This window comes from Moschus berezovskii, chromosome X (assembly GCF_049115385.1).
Source record: "Moschus berezovskii isolate FMDL1 chromosome X, NW_MosBer_1.0, whole genome shotgun sequence".
Classification (NCBI taxonomy): domain Eukaryota; kingdom Metazoa; phylum Chordata; class Mammalia; order Artiodactyla; family Moschidae; genus Moschus; species Moschus berezovskii.
Window position 1 is genome coordinate 114,871,667 of NC_142488.1, and position 22,638 is coordinate 114,894,304.

Below are 22,638 nucleotides of genomic sequence, written 5' to 3' on the forward strand. Positions count from 1 at the left end.
CTTGCTTGAGGTTTTTTTTGTTTTGTTTTGTTTTTTCCTCTCCATCACGGGGGACTGCATTTTTCCCAGCTGAATATCAAAGAAACAACTTTAATCAAAATCTCTTATGCTGTGGGTTTCCCTTTGGTGCAGAGAGCAAAAGCCCAGTATGCTGCAACTGATCCCCTCAGGCCATAACAGGGTACTAGCTTCCTTCTTCCCACCTCCACTCGTCCTCTGCACCTTGGGCTGTGAGTAGCATCCACTTAACCAGGCCCACAAGTTCTGGTTTGGTGAACTGTGTGATCAGCATTGACTGTTGCCTTCACGGTTATCAGGAGTGAGTTTGCCATCACCCTATCCCTTTCTGTTTTGATTTTACAGAGTTCCACTGTGTGCGTGCACACACACGTGTTCCCGCGGAGCAAAGGAAACATGCGGAAACAAAATTCAGGATTCATTCTTGTCCTTGAGGACCATATCGTGTACAGTAGGGCAGATGATATTTACACATTATTAAAATATATTTGGTCTGATATTTTCTCATAAGGGCTAGACTGCCCTTTCCCTTGAGGACAGTCTAAGTCACAGTTACACCATACCGAGTAAAAACCAGAAGCTCTTCCATCTTTGCTTTTAAGAAAACATTGACGATTATAGAAGAATTATTAATGGTTATTAAGAATAATTAATGATTATTTATCATTTTATAAAAGGAAATAGACCCTCTTTACCCTCTCAGAAACCTGAGCAACCGAATAAGCATTCTTTAGGAAATACTAGATTCCCCTTTCCTTGCCAACAACTTCATTTGGCTTCCTATGATTCAGCCCAGGTCCATCATGCCCTTCTATCTTCACTTGTCCTTCATTCAATAAATATCATCAGTCTTGGGCTGGGTCCTGGGGATACTGTGCTGAATGAAATTTGAAGTCTAGTAGGGTAGATAAGATAGGCACACGAATTGTTCTGATGCCAGAATACTGCCATATACTTCTGTAAACAAGGAGCTGCTGGAGTCATTTGCCTCCGGGCTGAGCACAAGGAAAGGAGGAGAATGAGGTAGTATTTGAATCCTGGAAGGTAGCGGGAGATCAATCCCTTGATAGGTAGAGATGGAGGAGGGGAGGAAGGCATTGTGAAGGCGGACACTCTGCTGGTTGGGAAGACCATTGACGGAAGCAGGATGCGGGAGTGTGAGGGTCCTCTTGGAGGGGCATGGGAGATAAGGCTGGAGAGGCTTGCTGGAAGCAGAGCATGGGGAAACTGGGGTGCCAGACTCTGGAGGAAAGCATGCAGTCGATGGGCAATGGAGAGGCATAGGAAGCTCTCAGGGGGAGAGCAGTATGACTCCATAGGTGCTGTGGTGGCAGTGAATCTTGGAACGGGAGCTATGGAGCAGGGAAACTGTTGGGAGGCTTACTGCTCCAGTTTGTGTAAGAGAAGATGGTGGCCCCTTGCCTTTATGAAATGCATGGTGATAGCCCTCCTAGGCGGAAAACTCTTGCATCTTTAGAGAGAGGGCACAGTGCCTCATTCACCTCTGTCTTTTCGGTGTGTGGCCCAGAGCAGACTCTCACTGCTTGCATTCGTTGAATGTGGGAAGCAGGATCTGCCTGTGCAGATGGGAAGGACGGGGTGGAGATGAGAGTGAGTGTGGTGAGATGACAGCCAGCCATCCCTGGGGATGTGGAGGCTCAGTTTACAGAGACACCCTGTGTGGTGCAACTCATCCTCCCAGCCAGGCTCGGAAAGTTTGTTCTGCAACCTTTCTTCCTTCACTTCAGCCCCTGTCCCTTTGCTAGTTCTTTCTCCCCAGCATGACCCTCCACAGCTCTCACTGCCCATTCCTGAGACTTCTCAAGGGCATAAAGCCTAAGGGGAGGGGACTGAGCGAAAGTGTGCAGTCTGTCTGTGGAGTCCTGAAGGAACTGTGGGCAATGCTACATTCTTTCTGTTTACAATGAAACCCTCCACCTGCCCAGAGGCAGGGGGCCGGACTACGTGGCGCCTTTGTTCTCTTCCTACTCTGAGATTCTGGAAAACAGTTCAATGTGTTCGATGTGACTGTTCACTTACATAACCATGGGAATCACATCCTCTCCTTAGGCAAATATCTCACCCACAGACGCGGCAGGTTTACCTTGCTCCCCTCCTCCTCCTGCCCCCACTCCACTAATCTTATCAGGTAGGAGGAAGAACCTTCCCTTAGCCATCTGCCGTAAGACTGAGCATTTGTAAAGCAGCCTAGAAGGCACCTAGAGCCATCGTGAGGGCATTTCCAAGTTGTCAGCAAATGGCGGATTTGGCGGGTGGGGGTGGGGAATGTGCGAATCAAGTCCTGAGATGGAGAGAATACAGAAAACCAGGGATGAAGAGATCATGGAAATGCATAGTCCCCTTCGAGCAGAGGGCTCCCACAAAGGTCAAGGGCCGGAGGAGCTGTCAGCTCAGTCTGCACCGGCAGCAGTGACAAAACTGACACTTTGGCCTCAGTCTGGGACCTCTGCAGATGAGTGTAGCGGAAGCCTTTGCCAGGGAAAGCCTTGTGAAACAACGAGGCTGCCCTACTGTGGAGATGCTGAGTCCCTCCCTCAGACCTCCGCTGGGGCAGGGTCATCGCAGTCAGGAGTCCACGAGCCCCTGGGACCACGAGCCCTGCCTCGACAATCACTTCCCTGTTAGCTATTTCTATGTGGTCAGCTTTCCCCTGACACTCAGGACACTTAGCGGTGGTGGAGCATCAAGTACTAATACGTGGGGTGTGCAACTTTTGATTCTGGTCCAAGTCAAATGGAATTAGGAAAAGCAATGAACTATTTAAACAACATCATACTACACAGGACAAGCCCACCCACTACCACAGCACAAGATGCATTTTAAAATCCCATTTGGACTGTCCACACTCCTCAGGGCCACTCGTGTCATTCTTCCTCAGCATCACTGCAGATCATCGAAAGTTGGATGGTTGACTACTTCTCTGTGGCAGTCATTCATCCTGCCAACTTTTGCTTCTGTTTCTCTTTTTCTGTTTGTAATCTCAGAAAATGAATTTGATGTTCACCTTGGCAAAGGATTTGTCCCCTTTCGGCCACAGAAGGCAGCCTGTCTTTCATCTCAGAGCATTGTTTCCCAGACCACCTTCTCCCAACCCCAGCATGGCTCTAACCCTGATCAGAAGAGTAGGTCCGATTCTGTGTCCCCCAGCTTCAGAAGGACAAGGAAAAACTCAAGTCAGTGCTTAGGACTGGCTAAAGTGCTGGAGGATAAAAGTGAAAGAAGTAGGGGCTTGTACAGGGTAGACTAGGGGAAGAATGAGTTCCATTTGAAGGCTGGAAAATTGCTCATTCTGATATGTGCAGGCAAGAAGGGATGGGAGCAGTGTTCCGCTGGGGACAGAATACACTGATTCAGGATGAAGAGGAACCTTCCACAGATGCTACCTGGTCGAGAGGGTTTCGGCATAATGCTGACTGGAATTTAGAAGGTGGGAGAAGGAAGAAATGGATATTCAGCCTCCCTTTCTCTTTCCTGGAGCTCTTCTATTCCTCTTGTCCTGCTCCTGCAGCACAATCTTCTAGCTCTCCAGACTTCCAATGGTCACTCTTGTTATTCAAGTCCTCTTTGTTTTTCTGGAAGGCAGTGGCATGGTAGTGGAAAGAACACTGGGCTAGAAGCTCAAAGACTGACTCTAGACCTGGCCAACTAGCAAAGGGAATGGCCAAGTTATTCCTCTACTCTGGGCTTCCATTTCCTTATTTGTCAAATGACCTCTAATGTCTCTTTGTGGCCATAAAAATCCCATGATAACCCCACGTGAATGCCCAACTTTCTCATCTTTTAATGCCTCTAGCTTACCCAACAACAGTGACATTAGATGTTACCTTTTTACTCACTGCCGGCCGAGTCCCGGTGATAGGCCTGAGCTCCACTCACTCTTAAGCATCCTGCTTGCCTGCATCACCATGACACCATGGACCCGCAGACTAGCCGACTACAACACTGTCTTCTCTATCCCACATCATCAATTTTCCCCTCTGCTTTGGATCATTTTCATCAGCACACAAATAAACTGATATTTCTCTCCTTCTCTTTATTCCATCCCCCTCTGCTCCAATTTCTCTGCTCCTCATTACAGCAATGTCCTCATAAGGGTTCTTTACTCATGGTCTCCAAACTTTCTCCTCCAATTTGCTCTCATTACTATTATTACTGAAATATAATCAACATATTATAAAAGTCATCATTTAAAAGTACACAGTAGGGCTTCCCTGGCTTAGTGGTAAAGAATCCACCTGCTGCTGCAGCAGACATGGGTTCAAATCCCTGGTCCGGGAAGATCCCACACGCCACAGAGCAACTAGGACAGTGTGCCACAACTATTGAGCCTGTGCTCCAGAGCCCGGGAGCTGCAACTACTGAGTATAGAGTCCATGCTCTGCAACAAGAGAAGCCACCACAAGGAGAAGCCCGAGCACCGCAACTGCAGAGTGTCCTCTACTCGCTGCACTGGAGAAAAGCCCCCACACAGCAAAGAAGACCTGGCATAGCCAAAAATAAATGAATACTTTTAAAAGTACACAGTATGCAATTCAGTGGCTTTCAATACATTGACAATGTGTGCAACCATCCGCACCATTTCTAGAACATTTTCATCACCCTCAAAATAAACCCTGTACTCAAGCGCAGTCACTCCCCATTCACTCCTCTCCCTAGTTCTTGGCAACCACAGCCTACTTTGTATGACTTTGCCTTTTATGGACATCTCATATAAACAGAATTATATAATATTTGTCCTTTTGTGTCTGGCTTCTTTCAGTTAGCATAATGTCTTTGAGGTTCATCCACATTGTAGCATGTACCAAAACTTCATTGCTTTTCATGGATTAATAATACCCCATGGTATGGATGTACCATATTTTTTTGGCTATTCGTGACTTGATGGACATGGTACTTTACACTTCCTGACTATTCTGAATAACACTGCTATGAAGACATGTGTGTCCATTCCCTCTTAAACCCGCTCTGCTAAAACTTTCGTCCCCCACTGCCCACAGCACCTACTCTTGTCAAGGTAAACAGTGATCTTCACAGTGCTGGGTGGAGTGGTCAACTCTCAGCACTTATCTTACTTGACTTATCAGGAGTATTTGACACAGCTGATCACTTCTCCTTCCTTGAGTCACTTGTTTGACTTTGCTTCCACGACATCCCACTCTCCTGGCCTTCTTCCTATTTCACTAGACTTTCTCAGTCTCTTTTTTACTGGTTCTTCTTCATATACTCAACTCTAAACAATGGCGGGCTCCAGGTTCTGTCATCAGATTTCTTTCCTTCTTTGACTACACTCACTTTGCCATGAAGATATAGTGGCTTTAAATACAATCTAAACACTGCTGCTGCTGCTAAGTTGCTTCAGTCGTGTCCGACTCTGTGTGACCCCATAGACGGAAGCTCACCAGGTTCCGCCATCCTTGGGATTCTCCAGGCAAGAACACTGGAGTGGGTTGCCATTTCCTTCTCCAATCTAAACACTAGTGGATACCAAATTTGGATCTCCAAATTTCAAATCTCCAGCCTTTCCCCTCAATTCCAGACTCGTATATCCGCTTACCAACTTGCTATATTCCCTTGGATGTCTAAACTGATTGTAGCCAACCCTGAACTCCCACCCACTATCATGTACTCCTTGCCTGGTCTTCCCCATCCTGGTAAATGGAAAGTTCAACACCCACTTGCTGTGGTCAAACACTTTGGAGTGATTTCTGACCCTTTTTTTCTCCCACACCCCACATCCCATTTGTCAATCCTGATAGCTCTACTGTCTAAATATATTTCAATTATTACCACTTACTGCCCTCACTCCCTGGTCTAAGTCACCATACTGCCTGGATTATTGAAGCATTGTCCTCCCTCCACTACATTCCTTTGCTTCCACCGCACAGTCTGTTTTCTGTACAGAGCAACTCTTTAAACATGTAAGGCTGATTATGTCACTCATTTCCTCGAAGCTCTCCGATGGTTCCCCCTTTTACTCAAAGTCTTTACAAAGGCCTCCAAAGCCCTATGCAAAGTGGTGCCAGCCACTTTGTTGATCTCCTCTCCCAACTATTCTTGCTCACTCCACTCACAGTGGCTGCCTTACTTGAACACGTCAGGTTTGCTCCTGCTGCAGGGTGTTTGCCCTTGCTGTTTACCCTGCTGAGAAGGTTTTCCCCCTTCCTCCCTCCATACACCCATATACTCACCCCCTCACCTCCTACAGGCATTTACTCAAATGTCACCTTCTTAATGAGCCCTTCCCCGATCACCCAGGAGCTCCCCTGGTGGCTCAGACAGTAAAAAATCTGCCTGCAATGCAGGAGACCCAGGTTTGGTTCCTGGATCAGGAAGATCCCCTGGAGGAGGGCATGGCAACCCACTCCCATATTCTTGCCTGGAGAATACCATGGACAGACGAGCCTGGCTGGCTACAGTCCATGGGATCACAAGGAGTCGGACACGACTGAGCGACTAACACTTTCACTTTTCCCTCCACTTTTAAACATCTGGAGCTATAAATAGTTAAAGTTGATACGTAAAATATTTTAATGTGTTGTATTAAGAACATCTGACTGTAGCCCGCCAGGCTCCTCTGTCCATGGGATCGCAAAGAATCAGACACGACTGAGCTACTAACAGTTTCACTTTTTCTGACCACCCAACCTAAAATAAAATCCCCTTCTGCCCCCACATCTCGATTCCCCCTTACCCTGCTTTATTTCCTTCACAGAACTTACCATCATCTGAAGTTCTGCACAGTGTAAGTGCTATGGAGGTAGGGATTGGTATCTGTCTTGCTCATGGCTCTATCTCCAGCACCGGGTATACCCCAGGTGCTCAGCAAATATTTGTTGCATAAAGAAACGAACAGTTAAACTGGCTAGTTTGTGTTCTTTTTTTCTCTAGTTTCACTGAGGTATAATTGACAAATAAAACTGCTTACAGTTCAAACATACAAAGTGATCTGATAAATAAGTGAATGGTTGAACTGGTTATTTTGAAAACTAGTTAATAATTCTGCCATTTCTGGTTGCTTAACTGAATTTAACCAGTAGCTTTTAAGATACTTGTTTGTTTAATTTCAGCTGCAGTGTGATCTTGTGTGACTTTTTAAAAAAGATCCCTCATTAGAATTTTTATCTTTCTTCAGGGTAGTATATTTGGAGTTTGAATCCTGAACATCTGTGTGAATAAGGACAAGTTCACCATTCTGGGTCTGTTTCTTCATCCATAAAATAGGCATCACAGGAGCATGCATCCCACGTTGTTATTTTGGGGATCAAAGAAAATACTTTATGTAATCACCTAGCCTAGGAGCTGACACATAGTAATGCCTCAGTGAACAGTAGCTTTAATTACTCTTATTAAGATGTAAGAGAAATTTTTCAAGAAATAGAGGAATACCTGCAACAGAAACAAGTGAATATATTCTTCTAAGTGAAACTAAAATAGCTGTCCGGTTCTTTTGTACAAGTGGCATTTCTTTGGGATATGATCCAAAATTTGAACACCAATTGTTTTATCCCTTTCCTCTGGAGGCTTTCATGGGACTGGACCAATTCTTTCCACATTTCTATATCCTTCCCAGGTGGCACTAGTGGTGAAGAACTCACCTGCCAATGCAGGAGACATAAAAGACCCAGGCTCAATCACTGGGTTGGGAAGATCCCCTGGAGGAGGGCATGGCAACCCACTCCAGCAATCTTGCCTGGAGGATCTCCATGGACAGAGGAGCCACTTAGCATGCACGTACACATGTCCTCATGGAAGAGTACACATGAATTCCTCATATTGAATATCTTTGCTTCTCACATTCCTCAGCTTGAATGTCATTTCAGACTCTGGGTTCAGCTCCACCGATTCTTTTCACTCAGTAAATTGGTTAAAACTTCAGCAGTTCCCTTAGTGGGGATGACTCTTGCTGACTGTTCACAAACTAGCTTTCTAAACAGGTTGACATTCAAACAAAGTTGCCCCACCTTAACAGTCAAGGGCAATGGTCTCTGTTTCCATCCATCAGGACACCTCCCAGTAGCCTGCCCTCAGACATACCTTGTGTAAATTCCCCATTAAACAAGGTTATCATAGACCTGGTCTGTGAATACCCAAATGTGCTGGAGTCTGCCTTATGTGGGGAAACTTGGGGAGGGGGTGGTGGAAGCCTGTACTGGAGTTTTGACTCCACTTTTCCCAGAAGCAGCCTCTCCATTTTGAATATTTGTCCCACATCACTTCACACAAGCTTTCATGGCCCGCTGTTCCTAGCTCCCACAGCAATTTTACACTGAGTTGGGCTGGACTGGGCTGGGTACGCATTCATTCATTCATTCATTAAACCCCACAGGGATCAATAAATACCAGTTAAACTACACTGTTTCTTTGCTACTTTAGAGCTATTTTCTAGTTTTGTTATTTAAATGAAAATTTCTCTTGTTTGCCCAGCAATGCTGTAAATTTTTCTGAGAACATGGACTTCCACCTCATTTCTGTCTCCTGCAGTGCTACACTTGAGTCTTCATTCAGCCTATGTTTTTATTATTATGCTTTGCAAAAGTGCTCTGGAGAAATGGGTTTGAACCCTAGGAGTTGGGTTAAAATTTTCTCCTTGACTTTTTATTTTTTTTATTGTGGTTGTTAGGAGAAAATAGCATGCAACACCCAGCAATTACTAAGTCATTTTCCCACTGTAATACAATTTCAAATACAAACCTAAAAGAGCCCATGTTGAGAATTAGAAACTTACTCATAAACGGTTGTCCATCCATTTTCGTTACTTTTGGTAGCCAGGAGCCCCGTGTTCCCTGGATAGGTCATCAAGGCCAGATTGTAGCCTTGAGCTGACACTCTTTTCAGGACTCCGTTGCTGCTTATGGTCAGCCAGTACACCTGCCCACCGGGCACCACAAGCCAAAGGGGCATTCCGCTTGCGTCTCGGCGAATGTGCACGGAGTTGCCATTGCTGCTGGAAATCGCACCCAAGTCGCCTTCAGCGTTGTAGGTGAAATTATACACATAGTCTCTCGTTATCAAGTTCAAGGTGTGCAGGTGGGTTCCATTGACGGTGAACTGATAGAGTTCCTGATCAGCAGGTGAGGCAATCTCATAAAGATTCATGTCATTTAAGTGGGCTTGGTTCCTGCTAATGGTGCGAATTCGAACATTCCCAAGGTCTGCCACATAGAGAGCGCCATCAGGTGACACTGCTAAGGAGGAAGGGGCTTTCATCTTGGCATCTTTGGCATAGCCACCGTCGCCTGTGGAAGGAAGACCCTGACTTTAATAGCTGTTGCCATAGCATTTTAGAAACATGCCAAATACAAACAATGTCTATATATCAAGAATCATTTTATTCAACATTGTAAAGCAATTTTCCTCCAATTAAAAATTCAACTTAAAAAAAGAAAAAAAAAGAATTTACCCCCCTCCCAAGAATCATTTTAAAGGGAACAATCAGTGAACCAACATTCTCCATGTGCCCCAATTGGATATTTGAAGTCCATTATTCACAATTTTTGAGTCAGCACCATTGAAGATGAACAGAACAGGCAATGATCTCAGTGAACACCAATTTTGTGAAATCTTCAATCCTGCTGCTCCATATCTATTGTATTGCTGGATACAAAAACAGCAAATAATAACAGCCACCCCAAATTTAGCTGGAAATCCATGAGACTTATGCCTGTCCATGCTCGTAGGATCTATTTCAGGGCTTTCCATTCTTTCTCTGCCCAGAGAACCTTTCTTCTGTTAATTCTCATTGTTACTTTGTCAAAGTACACTAAGTCTGTAAGTGCAACAATGACTCAGAACATCAAATTTGATAACCAGAATAAATATTGCAGTTTTGCCTTGAAAGACACCAATTAGCAAAATAACTATAAAACTAATTGTCCAGGAAAACACTGGAAATATTGATTAAAAGTCCTATCGACCAAGTTGCTCACTCCTGATTCCTCTGTCCCAAAGAAAGACAAAGGTTAAAAGAACCATTTGGGCCCAGATGAGCAGTTTAATAGGGCTGCATGTAGCATGGAGGGATTTCCACATTCCAGCAATAAATGCATCTATTGACATTTACAGGACTGCTTACTATCTGAAATACCCACTCTGTGTTTTGGTGCAAAGGCTCTTTCTGCTCCCCACCTCCTTATCAGTTGGAAGTAAAGGGCACTATTGGTGATGAAAAAATCTTGGATTAAAAAAAATCAATGTAAGTAGAAGACTGATGTCTTGAGAACCCTCCACTGTGAGATTTAATTTTGTTCATGGACCCCCAAAGCAGTCTGCTCCTAGTCCCTTTGGGTTTCAAGTAACTCACATTATTAATCTGGAAACCAGTCACTTAGTAGAAGTAATTTTTTCGTTACCAAATCAGTGAGTGTAGCTTTTACCTAGCTATCTTTTCTCTAAAGTACAAAAAATATGGGGATCTCACATTTGGATAGTGGTCCTAACTTCTTGAGCATCCAAACGTTTATTATACTAGTTTATCTTCAAAACAGTGAGGTGATGTAACTGAGACGCATGGTCACTCTACTTAGCAGGTGGAATGAGTCATGAAGAGGTTTTATGGCCTTCCTAGGGTCACTCAGTGACTCAATTGCAGAGCCAGGACCAGATACTAAGCTGTCTGACTGCCAATCCATTGCTTTCTCCACTGCCTCATACCAATGTTTACAAGGACTACTTTTGTTCTTTTTCTGACTTTTCTGATGCCCATTTTTCTTTTGAAAACAGAGAAGGGGAGCTGGTGAATTGCTAAAAAGGTCATACCTGAAAAACAGTCACAGTTGGGATCAATTTTGCAGTCACAGTCAGTGGGGGCCCCAGCTATGATGGAGATCTCCCCATTGGTGGTAACTTGCTGAATGCGGTTTACTTTCCTCTCATCTGTTTCAGCTATGAAGAGCAGCCCGCTGTGGGAGACGCTGATGGCCCTTGCCGACTCTAGAGTGGAGTGAATTGCTACCTTGCTGACCAAGAAATGATCGATGCCTGGCACCTGGCAGTGAATGGGGCGCCCTGCAATGATCCGCACTCGCCGGTTCTCAGAAATTTGCAGCACAATGTTGTTATCCAAGACATACAATGAATTGTCCATGGGATTGACTGCAAGGTCTGTTGGCCACTCTAATCGCACCTGCAAAAAGAACAGAATACACACCATTAGGTTATAATATCTTTCTGGGGCAGCTTTATCTTGAAAGAAAAATTGGCTTATTGGTCTCCCACCCCCCACAACAGCCCCGTCTCTTGAATTCTAGCAATGTTGGTGTTATCTGGCAAAATTGGGAAGGACAGTTGATTATGTGTTCTGGTAAACACATTTACCATTTATGGATTTCCAACATACCGTGAATTATTTTCTCCCTATAATTCCAGAAAGACCCTTTTCAGAGCATGGTCTCCTTGCTGCTGCTGCTGCTGCTGCTAAGCCGCTTCAGTCGTGACCAACTCTGTGCGACCCCACAGACGGCAGCCCACCAGGCTCCCCTGTCCCTGGGATTCTCCAGGCAAGATCACTGGAGTGGGTTGCCATTTCCTTCTCCTACTACATCTCAAATTCACCTACTTCTCCCCATCCCCACTGTTGCCAACCTAATTCAGGCCACCGTCATCCCTCACCTGGGCCACTGCAGGAGCGTGAGAAACATCGAGGAGTTAGGAGCAAAAGGACTGGTGTGTGTGTGTGTGAGTGTGTGTATGAGTGTGTGTGAGTGTATGTGTGTGAGTGTGTGTGTGAGTGTATGTGTGAGTGTATGTGTGACTGTGTGTGTGAGTGTGTGTGTGTGTGTCTGTGGGTGGTCTGGTGTGCTGGGCACTGGAGTTAGGAGCAAAAGGACTGGTATGTGTGTGTGTGTGTGTGTGTGTGTGTGTGTGTGTATGTGTGAGTATATGTGTGTGCCTGTGTGAGTGTGTGTGTGACTATGTGTGTGAGTGTGTGTGTGTGTTTATGAGTGTGTGTATGTGTGTGTGTGTGAGGTCTGGTGTGCTGGGCACTGGGGACACATAGGCAAGCAAACACAGATCTACTCTAGTTCCTTTTCAACACAGGAGTCAGCCCAGTGCCTACCCTGACATTTCCCCACCAGCTCTTGTTCACCACCAGGCACTTCTCAGAGAATGATGTTATGTTATGCGCACTCTCAACTCCGCCACTCACTTATTCTGTACTTTATTTCTCTTGTCTTATGGCTAGACCAGGCAGAAGAGTGAGCCCCATTCCTGGCCAAGATAGTAGCAGTGATGTAGCTGCTCTTCTTTCTGCCTTGAGTGAAAGCCCAAGGAAAGCTTTGTTTTTCTCATTGAATCTGAAAGCCTGAAAACAAGATATGGGCTGTCATTGCATTCTGAGGCCCACTATTTCCCAGTTGGAAGAGGCCTTCCACTCAGTAATGAAGTGGACAAAGGCCAGTCTGAGATAAATCTCCGTCTAATTCTGTCTCTTAATGGAGGGCAACTGGTGACACTGTAAAGAAGACAAAGGTTGTCTCTGACCTGCCTTCTTGCACCACCTGGACTCTTTGCCCCCTGTGTCTGAGTGTCTCCCCTAGACACCCAGAAGCCTCAACCTGTCCTCCTGTTTCTATGTGCCCTCAGCCTCGACATGGGCTGGCCTTCTCTGGTCAGTACCATATGCCTCTGGGCAGCTAGGAATTTGAATGCTAATGGAGTATAAAGCTGAGCTTGTGTTATGCATGTTCTACAGAGCCTTTCAGACTGAGGCCATTGGATAAACATTAAACACCAGCCTTAACAGCTCCCAGAGTAGTTTGCTGTGATGTGTTCTTCTGCACATTTGTCTGAGGCCCTTGCATGTTAATGCCCTGTCAACTAAGAGGGAGAACAGGGAGATGGCGCACTTCCGCCATGGGCCCCCACTCTGGACCTCTACATACACCATCAGGTTGGTACAGAAGCTGTTTGCGTGCACTGGGCCTATGGAGCATGGTCCCCCAGGAAATAAGCTGGGGTTGGCTGAGGAAGAGGAAATGAATTTATTTCAGTCCAGTACTCCTATTCGGATCAAGTCTGAAGTCAGTGACCCAGAAAAAACAAAGCTGGCAGAAATGACGTTCTAATTATTCCCACTCTGAGAGCTGAGGCCAGGGCAGAGGCCAGGGACAGCACACACCTGGCAGAAGTCAGAGAAGGACACGTTTTGGACTCTGTTCTCTGCTGTCAAGGCCGCCTCTGAAATAAAGGCTGGTGGTTGGAAGATGAACTGTTAAATTCTCCAACTCGCCCCATCTGATTTAAGTCAACACTATTGGTGTCATGTTTATTAGGTTTAATATCGCCTCAAAAATATACCAGCTACTCTGTTTGTTTTCTGTTCCATCAAATAAGTCTCCCTCTGGCAGTTTCCTGTGACTAAAGTGGCGTTTGTGCTTCTGAGACACTTTCTGTACAAGCTACACAGAATCCCTTTAATTCCCATTTGATTTGGCTGGGCAGCTAGTCTCTGAAATCTCCTCAGATGAAAGATATGTGGCTACTTAGTAGTCTGGGGCCTGTGTTTTCAGAAACTGAACCTTTTCACCTCTCTTAGGTTGTTAGCTCCTTTTATATCTTTCTCATGTTAAATACTCCCATTTCTGGGTAATTTTTCAAGGAACTGGTGGTTTGTACCAAGGCATTTCCACAACATACAACCTAACGTAGAGGATGGAGTCTTTGCACTGACTCTGGCAGTGAGAATTAGCGTCTGTTAGTTGCAGAGACAGAGAAGGCAATGGCAAGCCGCTCCAGTACTCTTGCCTAGAAAATCCCATGGATGGAGGAGCCTGGTGGGCTGCAGTCCATGGGGTTGCTAAGGGTCGGACACGACTGAGTGACTTCACTTTCATTTTTCACTTTCACACATTGGAGAAGGAAATGGCAACCCACTCCAGTGTTCTTGCCTGGAGAATCCCAGGGACAGGGGAGCCTGGTGGGCTTCCGTCTATGGGGTCACACAGAGTTGGACACGACTGAAGTGACTTAGCAGCAGCAGTTGCAGAGAAACTCCAGAATTACACACTACTGAGGTGAGGCTAAGGTTCACCCCTGAGGGCTGTTGGCATTTGTCCAAGTGGACAGAAAGAAACATTTCTTTGGGGGTAGTAGCAGCAGAAAGAGCTGAAGCGACAGTCGTGAGGTTCTGGGATCTTTGCATTGTGACCTGGCTTGCAGGCAAACCATTTGGCCTAATTTGTGGTCATTGCCCCACCTTGTAAAAATACATTAATTTGTTTGAAATGTCAAAATGTATTTAAGCTAAACTAGCAGTAAAGGTCACTGGTGTAGCCGCTAGCTGGTGGAATATGCCCATCTCCCAACAACCTTCCCTGAGAAGTAACCCTGAGCAGAAAGGAGCCCTCGATCTGGATGTCAAGCCTTGACAGCACCACGTCTTCCTCTGCTAACTGAAAATTTGCCTTGAAGGCACTTGGCTCTCAGGTCAGTCAGTCCCATGGTTGGCTTAAAGAGCAAGCTAAGTTTGACCCAAGTGGTAGTTTATAAAGCAGCAGGCTCTTCTAGGGGAAAATCCATGTGTAACAGCAATATCTGAATATGAGCCTGCGATTAGACCAAACTAGCAAATCCCTCAGTTATAAACTGCATCCCACACTGTAGACACAGACCATAATTAGTTAACTGCAGCTCTCCTTAACAGTTTCAAGGCCGGTTCTTTCCCATATTAGTGTGCATGCTCAGTTGCTTAGTTGGGTCTGACTCTTTGTTAGTGACCCTATGGACTGTAGCCCACCAGGCTCCTCTGTCCTGAGGATTCTCCAGGCATATTAGTGTGTAATCCTGGCAAATGAGGTATCTCCTATGAGTCTCTGGTTTCTTCATCTGCCACAAGAAAAAGAAGCTACAGATTGTCTACCTACCTTTTGGAGAGATTGTGTGGATTGATTGAGATGGGGATGTAAGATACTCAGCCCAGGGTCTGGCCAAAGTAAGGGACAGGAAATGGTGTTAACATGAAAAGTGGCTTCAAAGTCACAGACCTTTAGGGATCTAGTCCAGTTACCATACAATATAGTTCCCTTTCAGCTCTGCTTCCCAGGCTTCACTTATGCACATCACAGCTTCATGAATTTTGCCTTAGCAGTCCACTACTTGCACCACTACTATTGACTTAATATTTTTCTTTAAATTGACCTACTTTTTAAATATAAATAGGTGCTGCCCCTTCCTTTGAACTGGTCCTAATCAATAACATCTATAAAGTTACAGGCCCACTCATCTGAGCCTTTAATAAAAGTAACTAGTGTTTATTGAGTGCTTCCTATGTGTCAGGCTCTTTACATGGATTATTACTTTATATGCTTAGAGTAATCACTTGAGAAAGAAACTATCAATATCCCCATTTTCGATGTCGGCTCTTAGCCATTCTGCTGTCTGATTTCTCATCTAGAAGAATGGACATGTTTCTTCACGTTCTTCTCACCAAGTCTGGCCTTCCCTCTACTCTAAAGGTTGGTTTCAACCTTTTTTTTTTTCTTTTTTTTTGCTGAGTAGGTCAAAGCTCACTAGCAATTGAGTGATTTATTTTCCTCTTTCTCATTTGTTTTCTTTCAATTCAAGGCTTTGTGGGTGCCTGCTCTGTGTCAAGCACTATTATAAAGGTAAATAAAAAAGGTCCCTGCCCTTGATTAGTTCACAGTTCAAGCGACGGAAGGTAGATACAGAAACAGGTCATGTCAATATAACGTGGTTAATTGCCACAAGAAACACATGCCTAGGGTGACATGTGAACACATAGGAGGGAGTCTGGGGTAATACTGCTATTAATAGAAGAGAATGTAAACAGTCTTAAAGGATGGGACCTCCCTGATGGTCCACTGGCTAAGACTCTGAGCTCCCAAGGCAGGGGGCCTGGGTTTGGTCCCTGGTTAGGGAACTAGATCCCTTGTGCTAAAGATGCCACATGCTGCAATAAAGATTGAAGATCCTCTGTGCCACAACTAATATCTGGTGCAGCTAAATAAATATTTTATAGACATCTTGAAGGATGAAGTAAAAGTACTGAGAAAAAGCACGAAACCACAGCTTGGGATTGCTGGAACATAAAATAGGGTAGGTAGTAGTGGCAGATGAAGTTTACATGTTTCCAAGGACTAATTTTAAGTCTCTCCACTGGGGCACTATTGTCTTTTGTGGCCAGATAATTCTTTGTTGTGGGGGCTGTCCTGTACTGTATAAGATATTTAGCAGTGTCTCTGGTCTTTATTCACTAAATGCAACTAGCACCTTCCCCTGACTTGTGATAACCAAAATGTCTCCAGATATTAACAAATGTCCCCCAAGGGGAAAACTGTCCCTTGTTGAGAACCACTGCACTAAGCATGAAGGACTGTGTATGCTAAGGACTTTAGACTTGAACTGTGGGTGTTGAGGTATCAATGACGATCTTTTAAGTTGAGGGTTCACATGGTCAGACTAGGGCTTTAGAGAGATCACTTAGGCTGCAGTTCAGGGGGAAGGCTGGAGGGAGACCAGACTGATAAAGGAGAACCAATTTGGAGGCCAGATAGTCACCAGTACATTCACATGTTAATGTAGTCATCCATCCACCCAACCCCCTCACAAATATCTGAGTGCTGATTCAGGCACAGTCCCTTTCCTCATGGTGCTTAGAGTTGGCTTTACTGTATCTCATGCTTTTTTGTATTTACAAAGCCCTTTGAGAATCTAATTGAAGCTATATATTCTCTCCCTAGAAAAAGGCTCAGATATGGTAGAAGGAAGTGGTTAGGAGTTCAGGTTTTGGAGTTAAGATTTCCTGGGTTCAAAATTCTCTCTGTTATTTACTAGCTCTATGACCCTGGAGCAAATCAGGTAACCTGTCTGAGCCTCAGTTTCATCATCTAGAAATTGGGGATAGTAATATCTTCTCAAAAACTTATTATAGAAACTATACCAAAAAATCTACATAAAGCACTAAGCACACTGCCTGATACACAGAAAGAGCTCTGTAAAATGCTACTTTTTACTATGGAACATGCCTGTATTTCTTCACATTCCTATTAGGACTATCACAATGTTGTCTTCCTTGGCTATCTCATGAAGTTTCTCTCTTTGTCTTATTTTTGGCTTCACCATGGGGCATGTGGGATATCTTAGTTCCCTGACCAGGGATCAAACCTGCACCCCCTGCATTGAAAGCATGGAGTCTACACTACTGGACCATCAGGGAAGTCTCCCTCATAAACTCTTAAGTGCAGTCACTTTGTCATGCTCTTTCAAGGTTTCCCTTGCTTTTCTGTCACCAACCATTTCCTCCTTGTTCATTTATTCCATTGCTTGGGAATCCTTTTAAGCCATGCATCCTCCAGGAAACATTTGGCTTATATTGGGATATATTATTTCACATATTTCGCATTGGAGAAGGAAATGGCAACCCACTCCAGTGTTCTTGCCTGGAGAATCCCAGGGACGGGGGATCCTGGTGGGCTTCCGTCTATGGGGTCACACAGAGTCGGACACGACTGAAGTGACTTAGCAGTAGCAACATTTCACATATATTTGTCAGCCAGTTTCATGGCTAATATTTTAGCTTATTACTTGGAATCCCCACTGTTATTTGTAACATTACACTTGGTACAGTTTCAAGTTTTAGAACATGTTACTTATATATTTTCCTTTCTTTTGCCCCAAATAGCTCTCTATCCCATTTTAGGCATTATGCCAGCCACTAGGGAGCCAGTTATAACCAAGACAGACTAGGCCCTGCCCTCATGAAGTTGACTTCATTTCCTCTTTTCCTTCATTTCCTCTTTGGCTGACTTCATTTCCTTCATTCTCCAATAGATATGGGTGTTAGTGACACAGAGCAGTAGACTACTTCTGTTACATTCCATTATTTTACAAAATTAACTTTCATGGAAGAGCCTAAGAAACGTATCATGACTGTTACTATATTTTGCCATTACTACCAAGTGTTAATAACTTCTTTTCCCCAAGTTCAATGGTGCTGAAGAAACCAGCTGTATCCCAAATGGCCCTGTCTCCCTATCCTAAACAGGACACTTCTCATCTCCCTCCTTTCGTACATTTCCAGCCTTATGGCTCATTTAAAAAATGACTGTTTGCTTCTGATCTCTGAGGTCTCTTCAGCAGGAATTTCCAGGAAGCGTATGATTATCGTTTCTGTAGTACGCCAACCCCGGGGAAGATGCGGTGATGGGACGTGACACTCTCTGCCAGGTGTGCTGCCAGCTCCATGTTAGATTTCCCCATGCTTCTAAAAGCTGACAACTCCAGATTGTTAGCATCACTTTTTGTCAGTTTTCAAATGGCCTTCTCATTTCTTGACACTGATACTGTCTGAGCTTCTTCAAATTTATAAAAGGGGGAAAAACTGTCTGGAGAAAGTTTGGCTTTCTGCAATTGGAAGGCACAATGACACCTTTGAGAGTGATGGCCCTTATTGATCTTGCTTTTAAAAAGTAGAAATTATTAGAAGATGAAATACACCAAGTCTACATGGACTTGTCAACTGGCAAATTATTTTCCATTATCTCATATTCACATTCTTGTGTTTCTCTGAATAACGGCTGGAGTGTTTGAGGAACCCCTCAACCTTTGGTCAGATGTCTCAGCATGGTCTGTGTCCATGGCTGTCTAATCGGAAAAACTGACATTTAAGCCACATTACTCATGGCAGATGCATAGCCAGGATTAATCTAATCAAGAGTTACAGCTGGACTGATCTTTAGAATCACTTTGCTGCAGAACCTATAGATTAAATCACATCTACCCCAATATTTCAAGAACATTTTTGAAGTTGAGGAAACAAACCAAAGCAAAACAAACAAAAAAAATTTCAAAGCAGACCTGGTATATTTCATATCGTAATAATTTCTACTTTTTATTTATTAATTATTTTAAAAATTTACTTATTTGACTGTGCCAGGTCTGAGCTGCAGCACATGGCATCTTTGATCTTAGTTGTGGCATGTGGGATCTAGTTCCCTGATCAGGGGTGGAACCTGGGCCCCTTGCATTGGGAGAGCTGTGTCTTAAACACTGGACCACCAGGGAAGTCCCAACTTCCACTTTTTAAAAGGAAGAGCAACAGGAGCCATCACTCTGAAACATAGCATGTGTTTTCCAGCTCCCCAAACCAAACTTTCTCTAGATGGCTTTTGTAAATTTGAAGAAGCTTAGCCAGTATCAGGGTCAAAGCAAAGTGTTGAATTTGTGTTTACTAAGATGCTGTGGCAGAGACTCCCAGTTCTAGGGCTGCCCTACTATTATTTCACTCTTTCCTCCTTAGTGCATGCGTGCATGCTAAATCTTTTTAGTCGTGTCCGACTCTTTACGACCCTATGGACTGTAGCCCACCAGGCTCCTCTATCCATGGGATTCTCTAGGCAAGAATACTGCCATTATCCTCCTCCAGGGGATCTTTCTTACCCAGGGATAGAACCTGAGTCTCCTGCGGCTCCTGCATTGATGGTGGATTCATAACCGCTGAGCCACCAGGGAAGCTCTTCCTCCTTAGTAGTATATCTCTAATCTTAAAATTTGGGCACACTGCTGTCTAGAACAGAAGACATCCTAGCCTTATTTGCAATTATCTGTAGCCATGTGATTAAGTTCAAGGCAATAAGATGTAAGACAAGGTGTGAAAGTAGCCACACTTTTAAGTTGATGCTGCTTAAGGAGAGCTGACCCAATTGGAATGAGCCCCTTTTGCCCTTTCTTCCAGCATGCAATATGGATACAAGTGGTGGTAAGTTTAGCAGATGTCTTAGACCATGAGGTGGCCACGAAGATGAAAGGCATGCACCAGGATGGCAGGGCAGAATTATAGGAGCCTGGGTCCCAGATGACCTCATGGAACTACCACCCAGTCCTGGACTATAGATCAAGTCTGGCTGCTATCTTGCTTATGTTACTGGTGTGTGTGTGTGTGTGTGGCAGGGGAGGGGGTATAACAGTCTGTTCTTCTCAACTGAATCCAATCACAACCAAGAAAATGCTCTGTTAGGCTTTGTTTGTGTCTGGCACTACTGGTCAAACTGATCTAGCAAATTTCTAGATTTACATCTCTGATAGATCACCAGTGTTTGCAAAATTAAATTAAATTGACATAAATTAATGCCCGAAAGTGGCTGACACCAGTGCCAAAGTCCACAGGGCAGCCCTTTGTTATAAGGATGACTAACATAGTGATTAACCTCAAGCCTTCCTGAGTACCCAGAGCTCCATCTTTGGGTACTTCAAGCTGTTCCTCCAGTTCTGTGACTCATTCAGATCCAATGCTTCTCCATTATACCATAAATACTTGTTTGCCTTCCTTTGTCTTCTATTAGGGCTGTGAGTCGTCAAGCACGGGAATGAGGGCTCATTCATATTTGTATTTCCAGTATTTGGTATTACAGTTGGTAAATGCTTGTTGAAGAAAAACATTAGTGCCTCATTGACTGTAACATTTTCAGTCCATGAAAGCATTTTGAAATTGTAAAACACAAATAAGCTCTAAGAAAAACCAACTTTCATTAACAGGTTTGAGTCAGTGAATCTGGGTTTCCAGAGACCCACTGAGGTTAATGGGAATGGCTGTATTCCCTCAATCTTAAATTTTAAATTTTCTGAAATGAGGTTGTGTCTTATAATCAACAAATGCATTTAATGGAGTATCTCTCCTCACTACCTAAAGTTATCAAATTGATGCCATGTCTTAGAATACATGCTGTCTTAGAATTGAGGAAATATTTCTATTTTGGTCCATAGACTTTGAGGATCCCTGAGAATCTTCCAAGGAGGTCTGTGAGGTCAAAACTGTTCTTAATGCTATTTGCTTTTTGTACTTTCTTAGGCGTATATAGTGGAGTTTTCTGGAAGATGCCTGAGGCTACTATAGCTTTATGTTTAAAAAATTCACACTTTTAATTTCTAATAAGGTAAATATTAATAGATAAAACCCACACAGAGAAAAGCTCTTTGAAGTCTCCAACAATTTTTAGAAGGGTCAAGGGGTCCTGACACCAAAGAGCTTGAGAATAGGAAATAGTGAATGAAATCACTCTGTTATATAAGAGTTTCATTCACACTTATTAAGAAAAAGTATATATCCCTTCCAAGATGGTTCCTGTGGCCATGAGCTCAGTCCAAAAGCACACTGACAGAGTGGCTGAAAAATCTCTCTTTCCTCTAGAGACCCAAGGCCTGATGGGTGCTATAAAAGTTTGTTCTTAGAGGCTCCCTCAGAGCAATCAGCACGTACACACTCTGTATGAGTCTGCTGCGTAATTGCCACTACCTCATCTTAATAACAGGCATAATTGCTCTGAGTTTCCGTCACCCTTTCTTGCATCTCCTCTCTGAAGCCTCAATTTTAGAAATGGCACTTGTGAATACACAAAATGTTTAACCACTTCCAGTTTTCAATTTACAGTCAAAGTCATCTATCAGCAGGAGATGAAGGCCCAGTGTGAAAACTACAGAATGTCCTTCAGACTCCACAGCTAATTTGTTTGTAAATTTGATTGTTATTGTAACAAGAACATATTGTACATGATGCTACTTGCCAATTTACTATTTGTATCTCTCTGTTTCTTGGGTTTTATCATTAGAGTCAAAGAACTTAACCCCTTCGGCACTTCTGTGAGTGGGGCGAGGAACGTGAAAGCTTTACTGTTTTTTTTTTGTGTGTGTTTCTATTTCAATTTTATATGTATGTCTTTTCTTGTTGTTGTTATCAAAAAGTAACTTTTTGGGATATGGACCACTTTTAAAGGCTTTATTGAATCTATCACTATATGGCTTCTGTTTTATGCTTTGGTTTTTTGACTGTGAGGCATGTGGGATCTTAGCTCCTCCACCAGGGATCAAACTGACATTGGAAGTCAGTTCACATTGGAAGGTAAAGTCTTAACCACTGGATTGTCAGGGAATTCCCTACACGTATCTTAAATTCCCTGGTGGCTCAGATGGTAGAGAATCTGCCTGCAGTGCAGGAGACCTGGGTTCAATCCCTGGGTTGGGAAGATTCCCTGGAGAAGGGAATGGCTATCCACCCCAGTATTCTTGCCTGGGAAATCCCACGGATAGAGGAGCCTGGCGGGCTATAGTCCATGGGGTTACAAAGAGTTGGACACGACTGAGTGACTAACGCTTTCACTTCTTCATCTTAAATTCCCACTATATATTCAGCACTGTGGGAGATACACATATTGAAGGGGAGACAACCAGAGAACAGTCCAAGGTAACGTGAAATCCCCCGTGAGACCAGGTGATGAGACCATGCACTCGGAGAGAATTTAGAGTAAGGAGAAGACCACCGTGGGTCTTCATACAGTGGAGGTAGGCCTTACGTCCTCCTGAGAGCCAAGACTTTGCCTACCTGTAGGAGCCAGGGACTTTGAAGAAGCCCCTGGAATCATGCTGTAGCATTTCTTCCTGTTGAGCACTTGCAGAAACGTGTCTGTTGCAGGTTGTTAATATTATAGTATTGGCTCGACAGGATAGACCAAGCTTCCAATTCCCTTTGGCACCTAAAGCAATTTACAGGCCAGAAGTATGACTGCATGGCTTTTATGAAATGGCCTGATTTCATTGATCAGCCACTCGGAGATTATGTTTTCATTTCTGTAGCTACTGCTAACCCTGCTT

General features: G+C 44.1%; 1 protein-coding gene across 1 annotated transcript in view; it reads right to left on the bottom strand.

Annotated features, from left to right (window-relative positions):
• The window catches only part of TENM1 (teneurin transmembrane protein 1), a 448,997-nt gene that overhangs the window by 38,102 nt on the left and 388,257 nt on the right, over positions 1–22,638 (bottom strand). Inside the window, exons 21-22 of the mRNA XM_088834344.1 lie at positions 10,795–11,161; positions 8,765–9,275 (exon numbers count right to left, since the gene is read on the bottom strand). Coding sequence (XP_088690470.1) covers positions 8,765–9,275; positions 10,795–11,161 — 878 coding nt within the window. The remainder of the gene's footprint in view (positions 1–8,764; positions 9,276–10,794; positions 11,162–22,638) is intronic.